General features: G+C 38.1%; 1 protein-coding gene across 1 annotated transcript in view; it reads left to right on the top strand.

The window, feature by feature from the left end:
• LOC106080709 (low-density lipoprotein receptor-related protein 1B) overlaps positions 1-17,697 on the top strand; it is a 458,037-nt gene extending 440,340 nt beyond the window's left edge. The window contains exons 20-29 of the mRNA XM_059369534.1: positions 31-575; positions 708-976; positions 1,040-1,436; positions 4,535-4,702; positions 4,770-5,337; positions 5,446-5,714; positions 5,792-6,113; positions 9,830-9,988; positions 10,140-10,266; positions 16,498-17,697. Of these exons, the coding sequence (XP_059225517.1) occupies positions 31-575; positions 708-976; positions 1,040-1,436; positions 4,535-4,702; positions 4,770-5,337; positions 5,446-5,714; positions 5,792-6,113; positions 9,830-9,988; positions 10,140-10,266; positions 16,498-16,647 (2,974 nt within the window). The 3' untranslated portion in view covers positions 16,648-17,697. The remainder of the gene's footprint in view (positions 1-30; positions 576-707; positions 977-1,039; positions 1,437-4,534; positions 4,703-4,769; positions 5,338-5,445; positions 5,715-5,791; positions 6,114-9,829; positions 9,989-10,139; positions 10,267-16,497) is intronic.
• Positions 17,698-22,434: the final 4,737 nt, after the last annotated feature.

Here is a 22,434-nt window from a genome sequence, read left to right on the forward strand (position 1 = left end):
GCAAGTCCCCTAATCTTTGTGGCTTTTCAGACAATACCAATGTGATGGCGATGATGATTGCCCCGATGGCAGTGATGAGTTCAATTGCACCTGCCCCTCCGATCATTTCACCTGTACCAATGGCAAATGTATTATGGCTCGTTGGAAATGTGATGGCTGGGATGATTGCACCGATGGCAGTGATGAAAGTCTGGAGACCTGTGCCCATGTTCATTGCCATGCTAATGCCTTTAAATGCTCCAATCTCAAGTGTATTCGCAAATCGGCCCTCTGCGATGGTGTCAATGATTGTGGCAACAATGAAGATGAAGCCGATGAGGTTTGTGCTGCCCTGCCCAAATGTCGCCATGACCAATTTCAATGCGAAAATGAAGATTGCATTTCGAAAATATTCCGCTGTGATGGTCAATACAATTGCATAGATGGTTCGGATGAAATGAATTGCCAGCCACCGGTGTGTGGTTTTGGCACCTGCTCCCAGATATGCATTGAGAAGAAAGCGGGTCATTACAATTGCAAGTGTACGGAGGGATATTTTAAGGGATCGGCGAAAAATGATACATGCTTGGCATCGGGTAAGTGAAGGGTTTTCCCCAATTATACTCACAAAAATCTTTAAAAACTATAAGGGTGACAACTAAATCTGGAAGGATTTCTGTATTTTTCTGGTTATTTGAAATTTTTACTAATTTCCCTTTTTTGCACAGGTCCTGATCAAGTTCTTTTATTGGCTTCCGAGCAAGAATTCCGTTTTATATTACCCGCCAAGCAGGAGGGCACCACCATGGTGGGTTTCTTCCATACCGATATCTTGAAAATAGATGTCTTTGATATACTGATCCGAGCAAAGGATACACTACTCTTCTGGATAGATTCGCATCATGGCAAAGTGCATACCATGAAGATAGCCATACCACAAACAGAGGCCATAGCTGTGAGGGTAAGAAGAGATCTCAAGGAACTTAAGGCATTCGATGTAAGTTTTAGATATAGTATTTTGGGTCAATAAAGAGACTATAAAGGGAATTTTGTATTACAGATTCCCATGCTGGATGATCCCAAATCCTTGGCCTTGGAATGGGTAACCCAATCGGTTTATATAATTGACTCGCGTCACAATGAGATTATAGTCACCGATATAGATGGCAAGAAGTATGCCTCGCTGGTCTCTACCGGCCTTAATCCCACCGATATTGTGGTGGAACCCGAATCTCGCATTATGATATGGTCTACTTTGGAAAATGGCATTCTAATGGCTTCATTGGATGGTCAAAATAAGAGAAGTTTGGTGGAGCGAGATGTGGGCTGGCCCATTAGCTTGGCCATTGATTATCCCACCGGACGTTTGTATTGGGCCGATTATCGGAAAGGCACTGTGGAGACATGTCGTCTGAATGGCAAGGAACGCAATGTGGTGAGAAAGTTTTCGAATAAAGGTGAGTTTGAGAAAAAATCAAAAAAAAAATAATAAAAAAAAATAAAAAATAATAAAAATAAAAAAAAAATTAAAAAAAATAAATAAAATTTAAAAGAATAAAGAATACGAAGAATTAAAAAAAACATATTGAAATAAAATTAAAAAAAAATAAAACAAATAAATAACATTTAAAAGAATAAACAATACGAAGCATTAAAAAAAAAAACATTGATATAAAATATTAAAAAATAAAAAAAAATAATCGTTGTAAAAAATAGCAAAAAGTAAAAGGTGAGTTTAGCAAAAAAAAAAAAAATAAATAAATAAAAAAATTGTAATAAATTTAAAATTTTTTTTTAAATGAATTAAAAACAAATTAAAACAAAATAAAATAAAAAAAAATAATAACATTTTTTTAAATTAAAATTTAAAGAAAATATTAAATAAAAATTGTATTTATTGGGTTGTCCAAAAAGTAATTGCGGATTTTTTAAAAGAAAGTATATGTATTTTTAATAAAAGTTAGAATGAACTTTAATCAAATATACTTTTTTATACTTTTTTCTAAAGTAAGCTAAAAGTAACAGCTGATAACTGACAGGAGAAAGAAAGCAATTACAGAGTCACAAGCTGTGAAAAAATTTTTCAACGCCGACTATATGAAAAATCCGCAATTACTTTTTGGGAAACCCAATAAATTAAATTTAATTGAAAAAATTAAGAAAAGAACATAATAAATAAATAAAAGATGAAAAACGATGAGTTTAGGAAAAACAAAAAAAAAAATGTTAAAAAGTTAAGAAACAAAATTTAAAAAAACACAAATTAAAAAAAAATAATAAAAAAATACAAAAAATTAAAAAACGACGAAAAAGAGCGTGCTAAGTTCGGTCGGGCCAAATCTTTTATACCCTCCACATGGAGCGCAGTTGTCGAGTTCTTTGCGGGGTATCTCTTTTTAAGCAAACAGAGAAAAAAGGATAAGAAATGTTAAGCTATTGGAGATATATCAAGTAATAGTCTGATTCAGGCCATAAATGAATTGAATGTTACCATGCCCATAGTAGTAGTCATTGGGTAATATTTCAGTCCATTTGGATAAGAATTGCGCCTTGTAAGGGCTCAAGAAGCATAATCGGGAGATCGGTTCATATGGGAGCTGTATCAGGCTATAGATCGATTAAGACCATATTGGACATGTATGTTGAAGGTCATGGGAGAAGCCGTTGAACAAAATTTCAGCAAAATCGGATAAGAGTTGCGGCCTCTAAAGGCTCAAGAAGTCAAGATCCCAGATCGGTTTATATGGCAGCTATATCAGGTTATGAACCGGCACAGTTGTTGAAATCATAACAAAACACGTCGTGCAAAATTTCATTCCAATCGGAGAAGAATTGCGCACTCTAGAGGCTCAAGAAGTCAAGACCCAAGATCGGTTTATATGGCAGCTATAACAGGTTATGGACCGATTTGAACCATTCGTGGCACAGTTATTGGATATCATAACAAAATACTACGTACAAAATTTCATTCCAATCGTATAAGGATTGCGCACTCTAGAGGCTCAAGAAGTCAAGACCCAAGATCGGGTTATATGACAGCTATATCAGGTTATGAACCGATTTGAATCATACTTGGCACAGTTATTGGATATCATAACAAAATACTACGTACAAAATTTCATTCCAATCGGATAAGAATTGCGCACTCTAGAGTCTCAAGAAGTCAAGACCCAAGATAGGTTTATATGACAGCTATATCAGGTTATGAACCGATTTGAACCATACTTGTCACAGTTGTTGGATATCATAACAAAACACGTCGTGCAAAATTTCATTCCAATCGTATAAGAATTGCGCACTCTAGAGGATCAAGAAGTCAAGACCCAAGATCGGTTTATATAACAGCTATATCAGGTTATGAACCGATTTGAACCATACTTGTCACAGTTGTTGGATATCATAACAAAACACGTCGTGCAAAATTTCATTCCAATCGTATAAGAATTGCGCACTCTAGAGGCTCAAGAAGTCAAGACCCAAGATCGATTTATATGACAGCTATATCAGGTTATGAACCGATTTGAATCATACTTGACACAGTTATTGGATATCATAACAAAATACTACGTACAAAATTTCATTCCAATCGGATAAGAATTGCGCACTCTAGAGGCTCAAGAAGTCAAGACCCAAGATCGGTTTATATGGCAGCTATATCAAAACATGGACCGATATGGCCCATTTACAATACCAACCGACCTACACTAATAAGAAGTATTTGTGCAAAATTTCAAGCGGCTAGCTTTACTCCTTCGGAAGTTAGCGTGCTTTCGACAGACAGACGGACGGACAGACAGACGGACGGACCGACAGACGGACGGACGGACAGACGGACGGTAATGGCTAGATCGACATAAAATGTCGCGACGATCAAGAATATATATACTTTATGGGGTCTCAGACGAATATATCGAGTAGTTACAAACAGAATGACGAAATTAGTATACCCCCCATCCTATGGTGGAGGATATAATAATTTTTTTTTTATTAACAAAAAAACTAAAAAAAAAAATTGAAAAAATAAAAAAAAAAATAAATAAGAATTAAAATAATATTAAAAAAATATTTATAAAAAAATTGTAAAATAATATTTATGAAATTAGAACAAATTTAAAACAAAATTATAAAAATATAAAATAAATAAAATAAACAGGCATAATAAATAAAAATATAAAGGAATTCAAAATATTAAAAAAAAATAAAAAATTATTTAAATAATTAAAAATTTTTTATAAATTGCAGAAAACCCAAAAAAAACAATTAAAAGAAAAAAGAAAAAAAATATTAAAAGAAAATTAAAAAAAAAAATTGAAAGAGAATTAAAAAAAAAAAATTGAAAGAGAATTAAAAAAAAATTAAAATATTCAAAAATTAAAAAAAAAATAATTAATTAATTAAAATTATCTTTATTTATGAAAAATAAAAAAAACAAAATTTGAAGCAAATTAAAAACAAGATGTAAAATAATATTAAAAAACAAAATATTAAACAATAATAAAAAATTAAAAAAAAAATAAAAAAAAAAATTTAAATGTTTAATTTTTTTCATTAACAGAAAAACCTCAAAAGATTGATGTATTCGAGGATTATTTATACATCAAGCTGTATGATCAAAGCATTATCAAGATGAACAAGTTTGGCAATGACAATGGCACCTATTTGCTTAAAGGTTATAGATCCTCGGATATAGGCATCCTGCATCCTCTCAAACAAAATAGAAACAGTAAGTCGAATATAAATCCTCAGTTAAATAGAAAGACCTGCATGACCTTTTTAATTAACCATTTCAGTCACTAATCCCTGCTCTAAGGAACCCTGCAAACAAATGGGAGCCATGTGCCTTATGACCACCGAAACCGATAGCGGCTATAGATGTCGCTGTCCCAATGACTTCCATTTGGTAGAAGGCAAATGTGTAGCTCAGGCCACCATCATCGATTACTGTCCCTTGAAATGCAATCTGGGCACTTGTAGGGTCATCAATCATGTGCCAAAATGTATTTGCCAACCCCAATTTGAAGGAGAATTCTGTGAACATTATCGTTGTTCAAATTACTGCATGAACTATGGTCTGTGTGTTATAGCACCCCAAATTCCTGGATCCTCAGAGTTGCCACCATTGAAATGTAGCTGCACGCCCGGTTGGTCAGGGCCACGGTGTGAGACTTCAGTGTCGGACTGCCAGAGTCGTTGTCACAATGGTGGCTCATGTCTGATTGAAGAGGATGTCATGAAATGCACCTGCCCCTCCATGTATGTGGGACCCCAGTGTGAACATTGTGTGAATTTAACCTGCACCAATGGAGGGATATGTCGAGAGACCCTGACAGGCACCACACAATGTGAATGTCCCGATGGGTAAGTGAATGGAGGGAAAAGGATTTCAAGGAGTTTGGAAATATTTGTTTTTAAATAAAGAAAGGGATTGAGGACTAACATCTTGTAAATTTCTTTTCTTATATTCAGCTACACCGGTAAACGCTGCGAGGTTGATGTTTGCTCTGGTTTTTGTAAAAATGGTGGCAAATGCATTGTTGGCTCCAAAGGAGGACCCCAGTGTCAGTGTCCAAAGGGTTACTATGGGAAGAAATGTGAATCAGATTCCTGCGCAAATTATTGTCTAAATGGTGGTATATGCAACGAAAAAGCGGATATACTAATGTGCATCTGCATGGAACGTTACATAGGGGAACGTTGTGAAACGGATCTGTGTAAAACATCAAATCCACCACAATGTAAGTAGAGGGAGGATTTTACAAATTTTTATGTTGTCTTTCAAACATTGCTAAATTGAAAAATTTTCTCTCCTTAGATTGCGATCCCTCCGAGCTGCCGCAACGCAATCCCTGTACCGGTCTTATATGTCAGAATGGCGGCACTTGTCATGTCATCAAAGGTGTGGCCATGTGCAATTGTTCCGATCAATGGAATGGCGAATTCTGTGAACGTCCCGTTTCCGATGATAATCCCTGCATAAACTATTGCCATAATAATGGTGTCTGCCATTTGGATCCCTATCAAATACCCCAGTGCACCTGCATAGGCGAATGGGAGGGCAGTGATTGTAATATACCACCTCCCTGTGTGGGAAGCTGTGGCGTTTGCCAGACGGGTAGCTCTATAAATGAGTGCAAGTAAGTCAAAGGGAAAAATACTTGAAGTAGCAAATAGCAAATTGACCCACGAACGTCGTATTAAGGCACAGTGAGGAGAGATTTCTTTCTAGTCATTGTTTGTAATACGATTTAGTGTTTAGCTCAATGATAAGAAGCATTCTACGGCACGGGAGAGCATCACATTGGCTGGAACATTGAGGTCCTATTTAGTGGTGTTCATGGCTGTCACGAGAAGCTTAGCAGCGAGCTACCGGGCGCGTCTACAGGTTGTGGATGCTTCATACAATCATCGGTAGCATGCGGGGAGACTCAGTGGGAGGCCAGGCGGTACCGGCTTTTGCACAAATACTGAGTGTCTATGATGCTCGATATGACAAGGCGAGTTATTTGTGTCTTTAAATAATCAATGGCCTCCCGCTCCCGCGACGATCGGTTCTTTGGACCGGAACGAGCTTACTCACCTACAGGAGCTTGACGAGGATCGCCACCTCCACATGAAAATGTTGCTACAACAAGAAGCATTCCTTTTATACCCTCCATCATAGGATGGGGAGGGTATAAAATTTCGTCATTCTGTTTGTAACACCTCGGAATATGCGTATGAGACCCCATAAAGTATATAAATTCTTGATCGGCATGTCATTTTAAGTCGATCTAGCCATGTCCGTCCGTCCGTCTGTCCATCTATCCGTCGGTCCCTCTGTCCGTCCGTCCGTCCGTCCATCCATCTGTCCGTCTGTCTGTCGAAAGCACGCTAAATTTCGAAGGAGTAAAGCCATCCGCTTGAAATTTTGCACAAATACTTTTTATTAGTGTAGGTCGGTTGGTATTGTAAATGGGCCAAATCGGTCCATGTTTTGATTTAGCTGCAATATAAAACGATCTTGGGTCCTGACTTCTTGAGCCTCTAGAGGGCTCAATTCTCGTCCGATTTGACTGAAATTTTGCACATGATGTTTTGGTATCACTTCTAACAATTGTGCTAAGTATGATTCAAATCGGTTTATAATCTGATATAGCTGTCAAATAAACCGATCTTGGATCTTGATTTCTTGAGCCAATAGAGGGCGCAATTCTCGTCCGATTTAACTGAAATTTTGCACGTGGTGTTTTAGTATCACTTCCAACAACTGCGCAAAGTATGATTCAAATCGGTTCATAATCTGGTATAGCTATCATATAAACCGATCTTGGGTCTTGACTTCTTGAGCCAATAGAGGGCGCAATTCTCATCCGATTTGGCTGAAATTTAGCATGAGGTGTTTTGGTATCACTTCCAACAATTGTGCTAAGTATGATTCAAATCGGTTCATAATCTGGTATAGCTGTCATATAAACCGAACTTGGATCTTGACTTCTTGAGCCTCTAGAGGGCGTAATTCTCATACGATTTAACTGAAATTTTGCAGGTGGTGTTTTGGTATCACTTCCAACAACTGCGCAAAGTGTGGTTTAAATCGGTCCATGTTTTATTATAGCTGCCATATAAACCGATCTTGGATCTTGACTTCTTGAGCCTCTAGAGGGCGCAACTCTCATCCGATTTAACTGAAATTTTGCACGTTGTATTTTGGTATCACTTCCAACAATTGTGCCAAGTATGATTCAAATCGGTACATAATCTGGTATAGCTGTCATATAAACCGATCTTGGATCTTAACTTCTTGAGCCAATAGAGGGCGCAATTCTCATCCAATCTGGCTGAAATTTTGCATGAGGAGTTGTTACGACTTCCAATAACTGTGCTAAGTATGGCGTAAATCGGTAAAGAACCTGATATAGCTGCCATATAAACCGATCTGGGATCTTGACTTCTTGAGCCTCTAGAGGGCGCAATTCTCATCATATTTGGCTGAAATTTTGCACGTTGTATTTTGGTATCACTTCCAACATTTGTGCCAAGTATGATTCAAATCGGTTCATTATCTGGTATAGCTGCCATATAAACCGATCTTGGGTCTTGATTCTTGAGCCTCTAGAGGGCGCAACTCTCGTCCGATTTAACTGAAATTTTGCACAACGTGTTTTGTTATGATATCCAACAATTGTGCCAAGTATGATTCAAATCGGTCCATGTTTTGATATAGCTGCCATATAAGCCGATCTTGGGTCTTGACTTCTTGAGCCTCAAGAGGGCGCAATTCTCATCCGATTTAACTGAAATTTTGCACGTGGTGTTTTGGTATCACTTCCAACAATTGCGCCAAGAATGATTCAAATCGGTTCAAAATCTGGTATAGCTATCATATAAACCGATCTTGGATCTTGACTTCTTGAGCCTCTAGAGGGCGCAATTCTCATCCGATTTAACTGAAATTTTGCACGTGGTGTTTTGGTATCACTTCCAATAATTGTGCCAAGAATGATTCAAATCGGTTCAAAATCTGGTATAGCTATCATATAAACCGATCTTGGTTTCTGACTTCTTGAGCCTCTAGAGGGCGCCATTCTCATCCGATTTAACTGAAATTTAGCATGAGGTGTTTTGGTATCACTTCCAACAACTGCGCAAAGTATGATTCAAATCGGTTCATAATCTGGTATAGCTGTCATATAAACCGATTGGGATCTTGACTTCTTGAGCCTCTAGAGGGCGCAATTCTCATCATATTTGGCTGAAATTTTGCACGTGGTGTTTTGGTATCACTTCCAACAATTGCGCAAAGTATGATTCAAATCGGTTCATAATCTGGTATAGCTGTCATATAAACCGATCTTGGATCTTGACTTCTTGAGCCAATAGAGGGCGCAATTCTCATCCAATTTGGCTGAAATTTAGCATGAGGTGTTTTGTTACGACTTCCAATAACTGTGCTAAGTATGGCGTAAATCGGTAAAGAACCTGATATAGCTGCCATATAAACCGATCTGTCATCTTGACTTCTTGAGCCTCTAGAGGGCGCAATTCTCATCCGATTTAACTGAAATTTAGCATGAGGTGTTTTGTTACGACTTCCAATAACTGTGCTAAGTATGGCTTAAATCTGTATAGAACCTGATATAGCTGCCATATAAACCGATCTGGGATCTTGACTTCTTGAGCCTCTAGAGGGTGCAATTCTCATCATATTTGGCTGAAATTTTGTACAACGGCTTCTCTCATGACCTTCAACATACGTGTCTAATATGGTCTGAATCGATCAGTAGCTTGATACAGCTCCCATATAAACTTATCTCCCGATTTTTCGTCTTGAGTCCCTACAAGGCGCAATTCTTATCCGAATGAACTGAAATATTACACAATGTCTTTTACAATGTTCAGCATTCATTTATGGTCCGAATCGGACTATAACTTGATATAGCTCCAAGAGCATAGAACTCGAAAAATGCGTATGGTCCGAATCGGACTATAACTTGATATAGCTCCAATAGCATAGAACTCGACAAATGCGATCCATGGTGGAGGGTATATAAAATTCGGCTCGGCCGAACATTCGCATGCTCTTACTTGTTAAATATTCTAAAATCAACATCATATTAAAGTTTGAATACACAGAGTGGCTCATCTTGCGTTTGTGCAAAATAGAAAAGCCGCCCTGCCTTTAGAATTTATCAATACAACGACCCATGCGTTACAAAAGATCCCCATAAGCTAACCTAATTTGATTAATTATAGTGGGTCACTTCTATTTATATGACCACGCTGCAAAATCTGAAAAGGATTTTTAAAAAATTCCTTTCCAGTTGCCTTGTTTTGTATACCTTTTACAATTTTTCCTTTATTCTCTTTCCAGATGTGAGGATGGTCTATTCACCACTTGTTTGGCAGACAGTGCCAATGCTTTGCGTAGTGAGACCGAACATTCTGCCAATGTTATGTCAATTTTAGCCATCATTTTGGCTATAGCTATTTTAGTGTTGGCACTGTTCGGCGCTGGTCTATACTTTTTGAAGTAAGTAAGAATTTCGCATCATAACTAATCCCAACTTGGAACTCCTAACGTACTTTTCCTTATAATAAAATTAAAATATTATTAAGCCAAAATATTTGCAAACGATATTCGTTGATGCTACAAATAAATTTTATCTGGCCTTCTTCAACAGGAAACATCGCATTTCTCAACCATTTTCGCATGCACGTTTAACAGAAAATGTCGAAATAATGCTCACAAATCCCATGTATCGAGGAGATGCAGATGAGACGCCCGCCTTTGTACATGAAGATGATAAGGTAAGACTTTTTTTAATTTTATTAAATTTAGGTTAAGTTAAAAGATACGCGACTAGCAATCTAGGTTCTTAAGTCCATTGTGTTTGTCCTGCAAGAAAGTACGGTTCAAACGAAAGCTGAAAAAACAACTTGAACCAGGCGGGCCAGAAAAGTGCTCTCATAGGTAAAATGGTGTAATTATCGAAATCCCGAACGGCATAACTATAAGCACCACAGGGGCTGGAACTTTGACACCCTTTATGTGTGATGTTCATCGTTACCGGGAAAAGTATAGCTGCGAGCTACCGAACGCGTCCACAGTTTGCTGATAGTGCTCCTTACGAAGTAATTTTATTTGTAGTCGCGGAAAATCAGCGGTATCAATTGGAGAGTCTCAGCGAAAGGCCAGGCGGTCAGGGCTCCTGCATAAATACTGAGTGCCTATGATGCTCGATATGACAAGGCGAGTTATTGGCGTCTTTAAATAACCATTGAACATCACGTTCCCGCGGCAACCTGTACTATGGACCGCAACGAGCTTGCTCACTTATAGGAGCTTGACGATGATCGCTGCCTCCATATGCAAATGGGGCTACAACAGCATAGTCTTCAACCTGCAATTGCGGGACAGTGAAAAAAAGGTACCCGAACGGCATGCCACAGTGCGAAACCTCTTTTGCGGAGAAGTTTTCACACTGCTGCCCTGCCAAATGGTGCAGTACCTCACATATGTCGCCGCCATGTTAGGAGGGGATAACCACTGCTGAAAATTTTTCCAATGTTCTTGTCAGGATTCGAACCCGGGCGTTCAGCGTCATAGGCGAACATGTTAACCTCGGCGCTACGGTGGCCTCCGTCTTTCCATCTCCACCTTTAACTATGGCCGATATTTCTATAGGCTGTAGAGTGATTTCAACAGACAGATGGAGGGATATGGCCAGATCCTCTATGAATATTAAGACGATCTGGTCCCTTTTGCATTTTTGGCTTGTAGAACATTTGGTAGGTTTTGGTCGCATTTTGTAGGACTTTTCTTTTTGGTAGGAAATAATATTCTAGAGTGGGAACACTGTTCAGGACGCCTATAAGCTGTCTAAGGTCATGCTTCCTCAGCCCTAGGATAAGTAGCGTTCTGCTCCTTGAAATATTCGTCCGCAGAGCCTTGGAATACCCACGTAGTCAGCCCACGCATCATTTGCGCGATTATCTTTGAAAGCGTTTTCCCTAGTAAGAGATTCATTTGCATAATAGACAGTTATCAGAGGTCTATTCATGGCTAGCTCATCGGCTGCCTCATTCAACGCCATTCGTTAATGACCAGCGAACCGGTTTTCCAGTCTCGGACCAGATGCCAAAGTATTTAGCACTACCTGAGGGTAGTTGTTGTAGCAGTGTGTTATACACTGACAGCCCTTGCCGATGAAGAACTCCATCGGGTCAATGTGGTACGTACAACGGGCTGCTATGGAATTGACCACCTGACGGTCAACATATGTTGTGATAGTGCCTTCAAGGTCGTGTAAGACACTCCAAGGAAGTAAACAAAGTCTCCTGCCTCAGTATCCTAATCTCCTGCCCAGTGAGCAAGTAAGGACTACCTTGGTACATTATGAGCTTCCAGACGAATAGAAAATAACCAATGTTTGATTAACGCCAAGTTTTCTACTCCCTGAATCTAGGTACGATCATCGTAGACGTTTTCGTCCAATGTGATACCACAGGAACAGAAGAAGGATGATGCCTTCTAGTTATTACCGTTGAATCATCCAGATCGCTTTAAAAAGCCCAACAACTTGCTAATGTTTACATCCATTAAATCAGACTTATTATAAAAAAAGCGGCTCAGGTAGGGTGTAATCCACAATGCCTGGAATATCGGATATTGTATCAAGAATAACACACAAGACCAAAGAGAAAGCTCCCTTAGCCTCACGGCAGTGGTTACAGTGCTTCAGATGGTATCGTCCTCAGTGCGGCTGTGATGCACAAACAAGCCATCCTTTGCATCCGGTTGAGTATTGAAAAGTAGTTGGACTTTTGAAGCGCCGTCCACCAGACCACAACACCATATAGCATTATAGGTCTGACAATTGCTAGTGCTGGACACAGACACACACACAGAGGAGGTGTTCTATTGTATCTTCTTCTTCAATATCTTCACAGCTTCTGCCAAAGCCGTTGCTGGCTACCTTCAGTCTGTCAGCAAGTTTTCCGATTAGACAGTGACCTATTATGACGGACACAATGACTGAGACGTCTGTTCTAGCCAGTGACAGCAAAGCGGTAGACCTCTTCAAGTCAAGATTAGGCCACATAGTTTTGGAATGCTCTCAGCCCCCTGACCATCTATCATTCGTTGTCCTTCGGGCCTGGTCCTGAAAACTTAGCTTACATGTCGCCAGATTCCAGTTTCGCTGGAATGTGTAGGGTAGTTCCTAGTCTCGCAAGCTCGTCTGCTTTACAATTCCCTGAAATATCTCTGTGACCCGGCACCCAGAACAGATGCATTTTTAACTGTTCAGCCATCTCGTTAAGAAATCTGCGACAGTCGAGGGCGGTTTTTGTATTCAGAAATACGTTCTCGGATTTAATGGCTGCCTGGCTGTCTGAGAAGATATTTATGCCAATGGTCGTTATGACATTATATCTTAGCCATTTCAACCTTTCACAGCTCGGCCTTATATTTTCTTAGCTCAGCCTTATAGATGTCCCAATCGTGTGGTGCTCTTGTGGCTTTTGCTCTGTTTAAGAGTTTTCTGAAGTCCTTCCTTAGACCAGCCAGCTGTGGGATACACCATGACGTTCGGTGTTTGCCCCTTGGCTTGGCAATTGGACATGCTGACACAGGCGAGTCATTCAGGGCCTTTGTGATCCGCTCTATCACTATGTCTATATCCTCCGCAGTTTCCTCCTGCCATCAGAAGGACCTGTAGGGCCGAAGCAGCTTTACAATGATGGAGATTTATCTGCAGAAACCGGAGCATCGTCTTCTGAGTCCGCCAGGAGGTTATCCTTACAAGTTTTATTCGATCTTGTCTCCTGCAAATCTTCAGACTTTAGAGATGAGGTCGATAGTTGCTCAGACAAGTGTTCAGCACCAACTGCTGAGTCGTCCTCCGATTCCTTAACCCCACCGATTCTATAGACCTTCAGTTTGAACTTTTTGAATCCGTAGGATGCAGCTCCTTCAGACTTGTTGAGGTCTGCAAGACTGCCGGAGTTTAGTACGAATACTGTATGTCTGCGGTCGCCATCAGCCTCATCCAATCTACCAATCTTCCAGTCGGTGGTTGAAAGAAAGAAAGAAAGTTGAAAGTCTCCTAAGTATAGTTTCAGGACCTGAGGGAATCCTTAGTTTCCAAGCATGTGTCTTAGATCGGGAAATATTGGGTTGCCCAAAAAGTAATTGCGGATTTTTCATATAGTCGGCGTTGACAAATTTTTTCACAGCTTGTGACTCTGTAATTGCATTCTTTCTACTGTCAGTTATCAGCTGTTACTTTTAGCTTGCTTTAGAAAAAAGTATAAAAAAGTATATTTGATTAAAGTTCATTCTAAGTTTTATTTAAAATGCATTTACTTTCTTTTAAAAAATCCGCAATTACTTTTTGGGCAACCCAATAATATCTTCCTTCTTGACTAAATCCAGTGCTGCCCTTGCGCAACCATACATTTCAATAGAGCGTTGATCGCCGAAAGCAATTAGTTTGTATCGGCCGGCCTGCATCGTCACAAACTGGAGGAGGCCCAGGCAAATCGGCAAGGACATAGGAGTATACAACTTCAATTATTCCTAGATATTCGGCCCTGTTCTTCGCCCTTGTCGACAACCACCATCACCAAGCTGCCCTTACCGATTATAGCAAAGGTTCTTGGACCCATATTATTATTGTTCGCCTTAGTTCTTTGAGGCATGGGAATACCCTCCAAGTAACCGCAGCCTTTTGGCTGACTGTGTTTTCCGAATCTAGACTTGTTGCCTTTGGGGTAGCCTACTTAGCGAATCTCCGAACCCAGTTAAGGGAGCCTGTCGTCTTATCGGTGAAATTTCATTGGCACCAAGCCTCAGCAATGCTTCTTCTATTGTTCCATCCTCTTTAAGAGCGTATTGGTTTGCAAGAGAACACCCATGGTCAAGGTAAATTCTAGGCATGCGAATATAGAATAAGTTCGAACTTGTCCTTAAGACTCAAACCAGGGGTCTTCGCTAAAAGTCTCTGCTATCCGGTCGTTCGTCGGCTAGTGGAGCCTGTAGCAGCGACTTTACAAATCGAGGCCTATTTGGCTACATTTTTGAAAGGTTGTTTCAACTTCCAATAACAGTGCCAAGTATGGTTTAAATCGGTACATAATCTGATATAGCTGCCATATAAACCGATCTGGGATTTTGACTTCTTGAGCCACTAGAGGGCGCAATTCTCTTCCGATTTGGCTGAAATTGTGCACAAAGTGTTTTGTTATTATTTCCAAAAGCTTAGCCTCGTCTTTTGATTCCACCAAGAGTTCATCCTCACCGAATTCGATAGATCTTGTCATGACGAGCTTTCGTACGCATCCAGGGGCAGGTGAGAAAGCTGTGGAACCACTCTTCCTCAGAACTAAAGCTAGGCACTTGCAATTTTGCACAAATACTTATTATCAGTGTAAGTCGGGGATTGTAAATGGGCCATGTCGGTCTATATTTTGATATAGTTGCCATATAAATCGTTCTTGGATCTTGACTTCTTGAGCCACTAGAGGGCGCAATTCTCATCCGATTCGGCTTAAATTTTGCATGAAGTGTTTTTTTATGACTTCCAACAACTGTGCTAAATATGGTTCAAATCGGTACATAATCTGATATAGCTGTCATATGAACCAATCTGGGATCTTGAATAGCGCCACTAGAGGGCGCTATTCTTATCCCATTTGGCTGAAATATTGCATTAAGTGTTATGTTATGACTTCCAACAACTCTAGAGGGCGCAATTCTTATCCGATTTGGCTGAAATTTCGCATATGGCGTTCTGTCATGAGTTCCAACAAGTGTGCTAAGTATGGTTCAAATCGGTACATAACCTGATAAAACTGCCATATAAACCGATCTGAGATCTTAACTTGTTAAACCGCTAGAGGGCGCAATTCTTATCCGATTTGGCTGAAATATTGCATTGAAAGTTTTGTTATGACTCCCAACAACTGTGCTGAGTATGGTTCAAATCGGTCCATAACCTGATATAGCTGCCATATAAACCGATCTGGGATCTTAACTTGTTAAGCCGCTAGAGGGCGCAAATCTTATCCGATTTGGCTGAAATTTTGCATGAAGTAGTTTGTTATGGCTTGCAACAACTGTGCTGAGTATGGTTTAAATCGGTCCATAACCTGATATAGCTGCCATATAAACCGATCTGGGATCTTAACTTGTTAAACCGCTAGAGGGCGCAATTCTTATCCGAATGGACTGAACTATTACCCAGTGACTTCTACTACGTTCTTTAACATTCAATTCATTTATGGTCCGAATCGGACTATGACTTGATATAGCTCCAATAGCATAATAGCATTCTTATCCATTATTCTTTGTTTGCCTAAAAAGAGATACCGCGCAAACAACTCGACAAATGCGATCAATGGTGAAGGGTATATAAGATTCGGCTCGGCCGGACTTAGTGCGCACTTACTTGTTATTTTATTAGATGTATTGTTTATGGAGGCCACTGTAGCGCAGAGGTTAGCAAGTCCGCCTAAGACGCTGAACGCCTGGGTTCGAATCCTGGCGAGACCTTTAAAAAAATTTTTAGCGGTAGTTTTCCCCTCTTAATGCTGGCATATTTGTGAGGTATTATGCCATGTAAAAATTCTCTACAAAGAGGTGTCGCACTGCGGCACGCCGTTCGGACTCGGCTATAAAAAGGAAGCCCCTTATCATTGAGCTTAAACTTGAATCGGACTGCACTTATTGATATATGAGAAGTTTGGCCCTGTTCCTTAGTGGAATGTTCATGGGCAAAATTTGCAAATTGCAATGCTGGCAACTTTTGTGAGGTACTATGCAGTGTTAAAACTTCTCACCAGAGTTGTCGCACTGCGGTAAGCAGTTCGAGCTCGGCTATAAAAAGGAGGCCACTTATCATTGAGCTTAAACTTGAATCGGACTGCACTCATTGATATGTGAGAAGTTTGCCACTGTTCCTTAGTGGAATGTTCATGGGCAAAAATTTGCAATTTATATTATTTATCTATAAATTACACTAAATTTTTTTCTTCTAGGGCAACTTTGCAAATCCCGTCTACGAGTCGATGTATGCCGATGCCATAGTCGAACCTGCAGTGGTACCGGAAAATGTTTTGGCGCCGGATGAGCGCAAAGGACTGCTGCAACACTCACATGATGACAACAATACACCGGATATTCTCTGATGATTGACAACAAATGAGGTTTACTAAATTGAAACTTTTTGATTTACAAAACCACGACGATTTAACAAACAAAAAGAATTTAAGCCATAATTTATAGTCATATATAAGATATACGATATATAGCATATAAAAACAGAAAGCTATAAACATAACATCACAATCTATTAACACAACAAATTGTAAATTTTTAACGAAATCACTCTCCTCTAAAGCAAAAAATTTAGTTTAAGACAAAAAGCAAACAAACCCCTTCACTAAAGCTAACAAAATCAGAAAAAAAAACAAAAAAAAAACTTGATTATCTAAATCACACACTCAACTCAATTAATGCATTAACAAAGAAAACGAAAGCATTTCTTTAGAATATTAACTAACGAACAAAACCGAAAACAGAACAAAAAAAAACCTAAGAGATTTTTTTAAAAACGATATTGTTTTCATTTTTTCAAATTAACGCAACAAATAACAAAAAAATGGACTGATAGTTTAGTCATTTCTAAAAAAGAGAAACAAACAAAACTAAAACAAATTAAAAAATTAAAAAAAAACTAACTTCTATACCTAATTGCAAACCTATGTAGCCATGTGCATGTGTAATATTTTCATATACTGTGTTTTTTTTATAAATATTAACTATTATTTTTAATTATTTTATATATAAATATGTTTTTATATAAATGAGATGGTAAAGAAGAAAGCTTTTTAGGACCGTTTTCACAGTGATTTGTTAAGGGCGATAGCAGGTTTAAGAAATTATAATTTTTATAATTGGTAAAAAAATCTTAAAGCCTATACACCAAGTAATTTGTTAGTCAACATGGCCTAAATGTTAACATAAGCCATAGAAAATGCTCTAAAATAAGTTTCAACAACAAATCCTCTGTGCTGAAGAATTTTGTAAAGAAAAAAGTTTGCTATTTTAACAAAAATTTGTTTTCCTTGTTAACCGAAACTTTTACTATGTCAACATTTTAGTTTGTTCTTGTAGCCATCATTGTTTGCTTTTTCAGATGTCATGCTCTTGGATAACAACAACATATTGATTTAAAAAAAAACAAAAAAATTTTTTAATATTTTCTTAAACACCTAAAAGTACGTTAACATTAGCCACTAAATCCGGATTTATGGCCGTTTCGAAATATAAGTGTTAAATTCTATGTTTTTTGCAGGTTTTACCATATCCATCCCATACCAAATCCCATTTTAGCAGGATTTATGTTTAAATCCACCATAAACCCGATTTCATGGCTGAATAATCGATAAAAGTACCAAAATATGCAACTGTTTTCAAGAATTGTGTATGGATATGTGTGATATGCACATTCATGTATACACATGTAGGCTTGTGTATGTCACTTTAATCCCCAAAAAATGCAGTGTAAACTAGAGCGGGCAAACTATCGATAATCGCAACATTCGATATTTTCGATAGTTTTAACAATAAATATCGATAATGTCGTTAATTTCCCATCACCTATATTTCAAACGAAAATGATAAGTAGAAATCAGGAGGTCGATTTATATAGAAGCAATATCAATACATAGACTAAATAAATCCAAGGTTGATAAAGTCAGTTGGAAGTCATGAGAGAAATCATTGTACAATATGTTAGCCAAAAATGTTTTGCAAATTTTTCCCCATGAATATTCCATTAAGGAACAGGGCCAAACTTCTCACATATCTATGAGTGCAATCTCATTCAAGTTTTAAGGCTAAATGATAAGGGGCCTCCTGTTTATAGCCGAATCCGAACGGCGAGCCGCAGTGCGACACCGCTTTGGAGAGAAGTTTTACATGGCATAATACCTCAGAAATGTTGCCAGCATTAAGAGGGGAAAACCACTGCTGAAAAGTTTTTCTGATGGTTAAGCCAAAATTCAAACCCATGCGTTCAGCGTCATTGGCGGATGGACATGCTAACCTCTGCACTACGGTGGCCTCCTCAAAATGTTAGCCTAATCGAATGAAAATTGTGCCCTCTATAGGCGCAATGTATCTTTAAGGATACATTCAGTGTCGGATTGTTTAGTTTTCCAAAAAATATAACTTTTGCGATAGTATCCATCGGAAAAATATCAATCGATATTCTGTCAAAAAATGAAATATCGATAGTGCCATCGATAATTTGTCAGCCCTAGTGTAAACGGTCAGGATTTGTTTTTAGTTTTAGTTAAATCCAGATCATACAAATTTCAATGTAAACGTGCTATAAGGTTTTAAAATTTAAAAAGAAAAACCGTTAAATCGGGTTTCCTTTTGGCATAGCTTGTTATCGATATCCACAACATAGAAGCCAATAACTTGCACTTTATTGACGTTGATAGCATGATATCGATAACTAAACAGTGCAATAGTTACAGATAACAGCCGATAAAGAGCAAAATTCAAAGTATCGAAAGTTGTCGATAACTTTTGCATTGTATCTTTATCGAGAAGCATGCTTAAACTGTCGATAAAGTACAAATTTTCAATTATCGAATGTTATCGTTAAGTAATGCACTATTTACATATCGATAACATGCGATAACTAGCACTTTGTAAATGTTATCGATATGAGTCTATAAGGTGTATAGTTCACGTTATTTATAGCCTTATATCGATAATTATATAAAGCAATTATCACAGGTAACAGCCGATAAAGAGAAAAATTCGAGTTATTGACTATTATCAATAAATACTGAACGGGTTAGGTTGTTGCTGATAATGGCCATGACGTAATGATGGCGATCGCTCCTATGGACCGGAACAAGATTGCTCAGCTGTGTGAGCTTGACGAAGATCACTAGCTCCATATACCAATGTGGCTGGTATGTGGAGGAGCGATCGCCGCCATTACATCATGGCCATTATCTATTTAAAGGCTTCAATAATTCGCCATGCCGTATTACGTATCATAGGCACTCGGTATGTAAGCCAATGTTAGTGCCGCATGAACTTTCACTGAGACTCACCACTCGATACTGCTGATTGTCCGCGACTGCAGTTGCAGCTACTTCTTATGGTGAATTCCACTATTCGCAAGCTGTAGACGCGCCTGGTAGCACCCAGCTGAGCTTCTCGTGATTACAGTTGCAGCTACTTCGTATGGTGGTGAATTCCACTATTCGCAAGCTGTAGACGCGCCTGGTAGCACCCAGCTGAGCTTCTCGTGATTACACAAATCTGAGCCCAGAGATCCAAACCGTGTGGTGTTCACAAACATCTCGTGCCAGGAACGATTTAGATATTGACCTCATGTGAAAATAGCCGATTCAGTGCAAAGTGATTATTATCGACTGTACTCGCTAACTATTGTACACCCAGAGAAAAGTTGATACCAAACGTGCTCACATCAACACCATACGATATTGATAGTAAAGCAACAACACCGGATGGTATGGATGAAACATAAAATGACTAGTACCGTTTGGTACTAACCTTATTACCGAATTGTTATACTGGCTTAATTTTACTGTATAGAACATTTTATCTGATTTTATCGCATGATACCTATATGAAACCATACAAAGTTAGCCATACTACGGTTAGCTTGTTTAGTGCATTGTTCTGCCATCGGCTTTTGTGTTCGATATCGATAACTATACAGGGCAATAGTTATTGAAAACAGTCCACTGTTTGATAACAATTGCGCTGTATGTTCGTGGTAATGCGATAGCAGCCTATAAAGTGCGATTATTCATCTGCTATGGTAAAAATATTGATACTTATCGTCTGTTATAGCATGATGTTGATACCTTACAGTGCTTTAGTTATCGATAACATGTATTTTGTGCATCTCAAAGATAAAACAAAATGTTTTTGTTCTGGCTTTTTTTCGCTAAACAATACAAATAATATTCTAACTCCTGTCATGCTTATGCTGTTCTTTGGTTATCGATAACACCCAGTTTGTACTGTATAGTAAGTTTTTTAGTTCTATACAGCGCAATCTACGTTTTACCCATAACCTAATGTCATCTATAAATATACATTGTATTATTAATTGATGTTATCGATTAGTGATCGGAGGCCACCGTAGCAAGAGCTGACAAACTATCGATTATTACAAAATTCGGTATTTTTAAAATAAATATCGATAGTAACGCAAGTTTTCTATGTACAACCTGTATTTTGAAAGATGAAAAACAAAAAAAAAACATTTTTATCGCTAGTTAAACTCTTAAAGTTCATGTTAGTTTTTAACTGTTCAAATTTAAACAAATTTTAATTTCAATGATTGACAGCCTTTTCCACTAACTTTGTGTCACTGCAAATGGTGACATCGTTTGCTATTGTGTCAAAACCAGCTGATTTCGTTATTGTGTCAAAACCAGCTGATTTCTAAAAGAAAAAAAAACAGATGTTTGAGTGACTCGAGTGACTGAAGTGAGTGCTTCACTGACGATATTGCCTCTACATAAATCGATCTCCTGATTTTTAATTCTCATTTTCTTTTGAAATATAGATGATGGGAAATTAACGATAGTATCGATTATTATGCATATTTGAAAATTCGCCCATGAGACAAATTTCTCACATATCAATGAGTGCGATTTCAATTTCCGATTCAAATTTTAAACTCAATGATAAGGGACCTCCATTTTATAGGCGAGTCTGAGCGGCGTGCCGCAGTGCAACACCTCTTTGTGGAGTAGTTTTTTCATGGCTGCCATACCAAGTGGTGTGCTAACCACTGGTGAAAATTTTCATGATGTTCTCGCCAGGATTCGAACCCAGGCGTTCAGCGTCATAGGTGGACATGCTAACCTTTGCGTTACGGTCGCAAATATCGAATGTTGCGATTATCGATAGTTTGTCCTAATGGAATATTGGTCCATTCATTGAAAATTTTGCATTAGTTATCGAACCATCCATTATACAGTCATTTATAGCCTGCTTATAGAATGCATTTCAATACCTTGCCCCTTCAAAAATATTATTTCTTTCAAAATCCACACCGCAAATAATGCATTTCCATTTTCGTGAAGTATTGGTAAAGTCGAATTTTCTTGTATACATATCGGTAAGAGTCCACAAACTGTATTTTGTACTGTACTGAAATGAAATAGACTTGGTATTAAGTGCAAAGTGTGAGTTATCGGATGTTATTGTATCGATATCGATAATAAAATATCAAAAAACCATTTTGGCTTTTAGTTTTTTTTTTTCCATTGTGGCTTTCATCAACAAAGTGGCTTTTTTATTTTCCTGAAATGTTGAAAGAGTAAAATTATGTTGTGTAAAAGTCACTCACTTCGATTTGCCTATTAATCGAAATCAGCTGATGCTGATGTGATCAGCTGATGTGATAATAACTACAGATTTCGGCTGCTAAAGTAACTTGACTTTCATCTGTTAATCGAAATCAGCTGATGCATATTTTCTCATTATGAAATCAGCTGTTTTTACTTATACCAAGTAAATGAAAGCGGATACATGATATATTGTATAACTAGTGATTTCGGCTGTTAAAGTAACTTGACTTTCATCTACGTTATAAAAATCGGATAGAATATTAATTTAAACAACCATATGGCAAGGTTGGCAAACAAAATCTTAAGTTTTCTAAACTAGTAATCTGAAATATCGCCAATGGGGGGATTCCTCATTCTTCGGAAAAGTTAAAGTGAAAAAATAGGGAAATGAACTCAAGGGTAGATCAACTTATTTCAAAAGCTTGCTTGATTTTTGGCATTAGTCTCTTTTGCATCTTACTTTTGAAAAGTAAAAAGCCAGAAAAGGGATTGCAAATGTCGTAAGGTTTAATAGAGATTGTCCACGAGACCTGCTAGGCAATATCTTGAAAT

The sequence above is a fragment of the Stomoxys calcitrans genome, chromosome 5 (genome assembly GCF_963082655.1).
Source record: "Stomoxys calcitrans chromosome 5, idStoCalc2.1, whole genome shotgun sequence".
NCBI classification, from domain to species: domain Eukaryota; kingdom Metazoa; phylum Arthropoda; class Insecta; order Diptera; family Muscidae; genus Stomoxys; species Stomoxys calcitrans.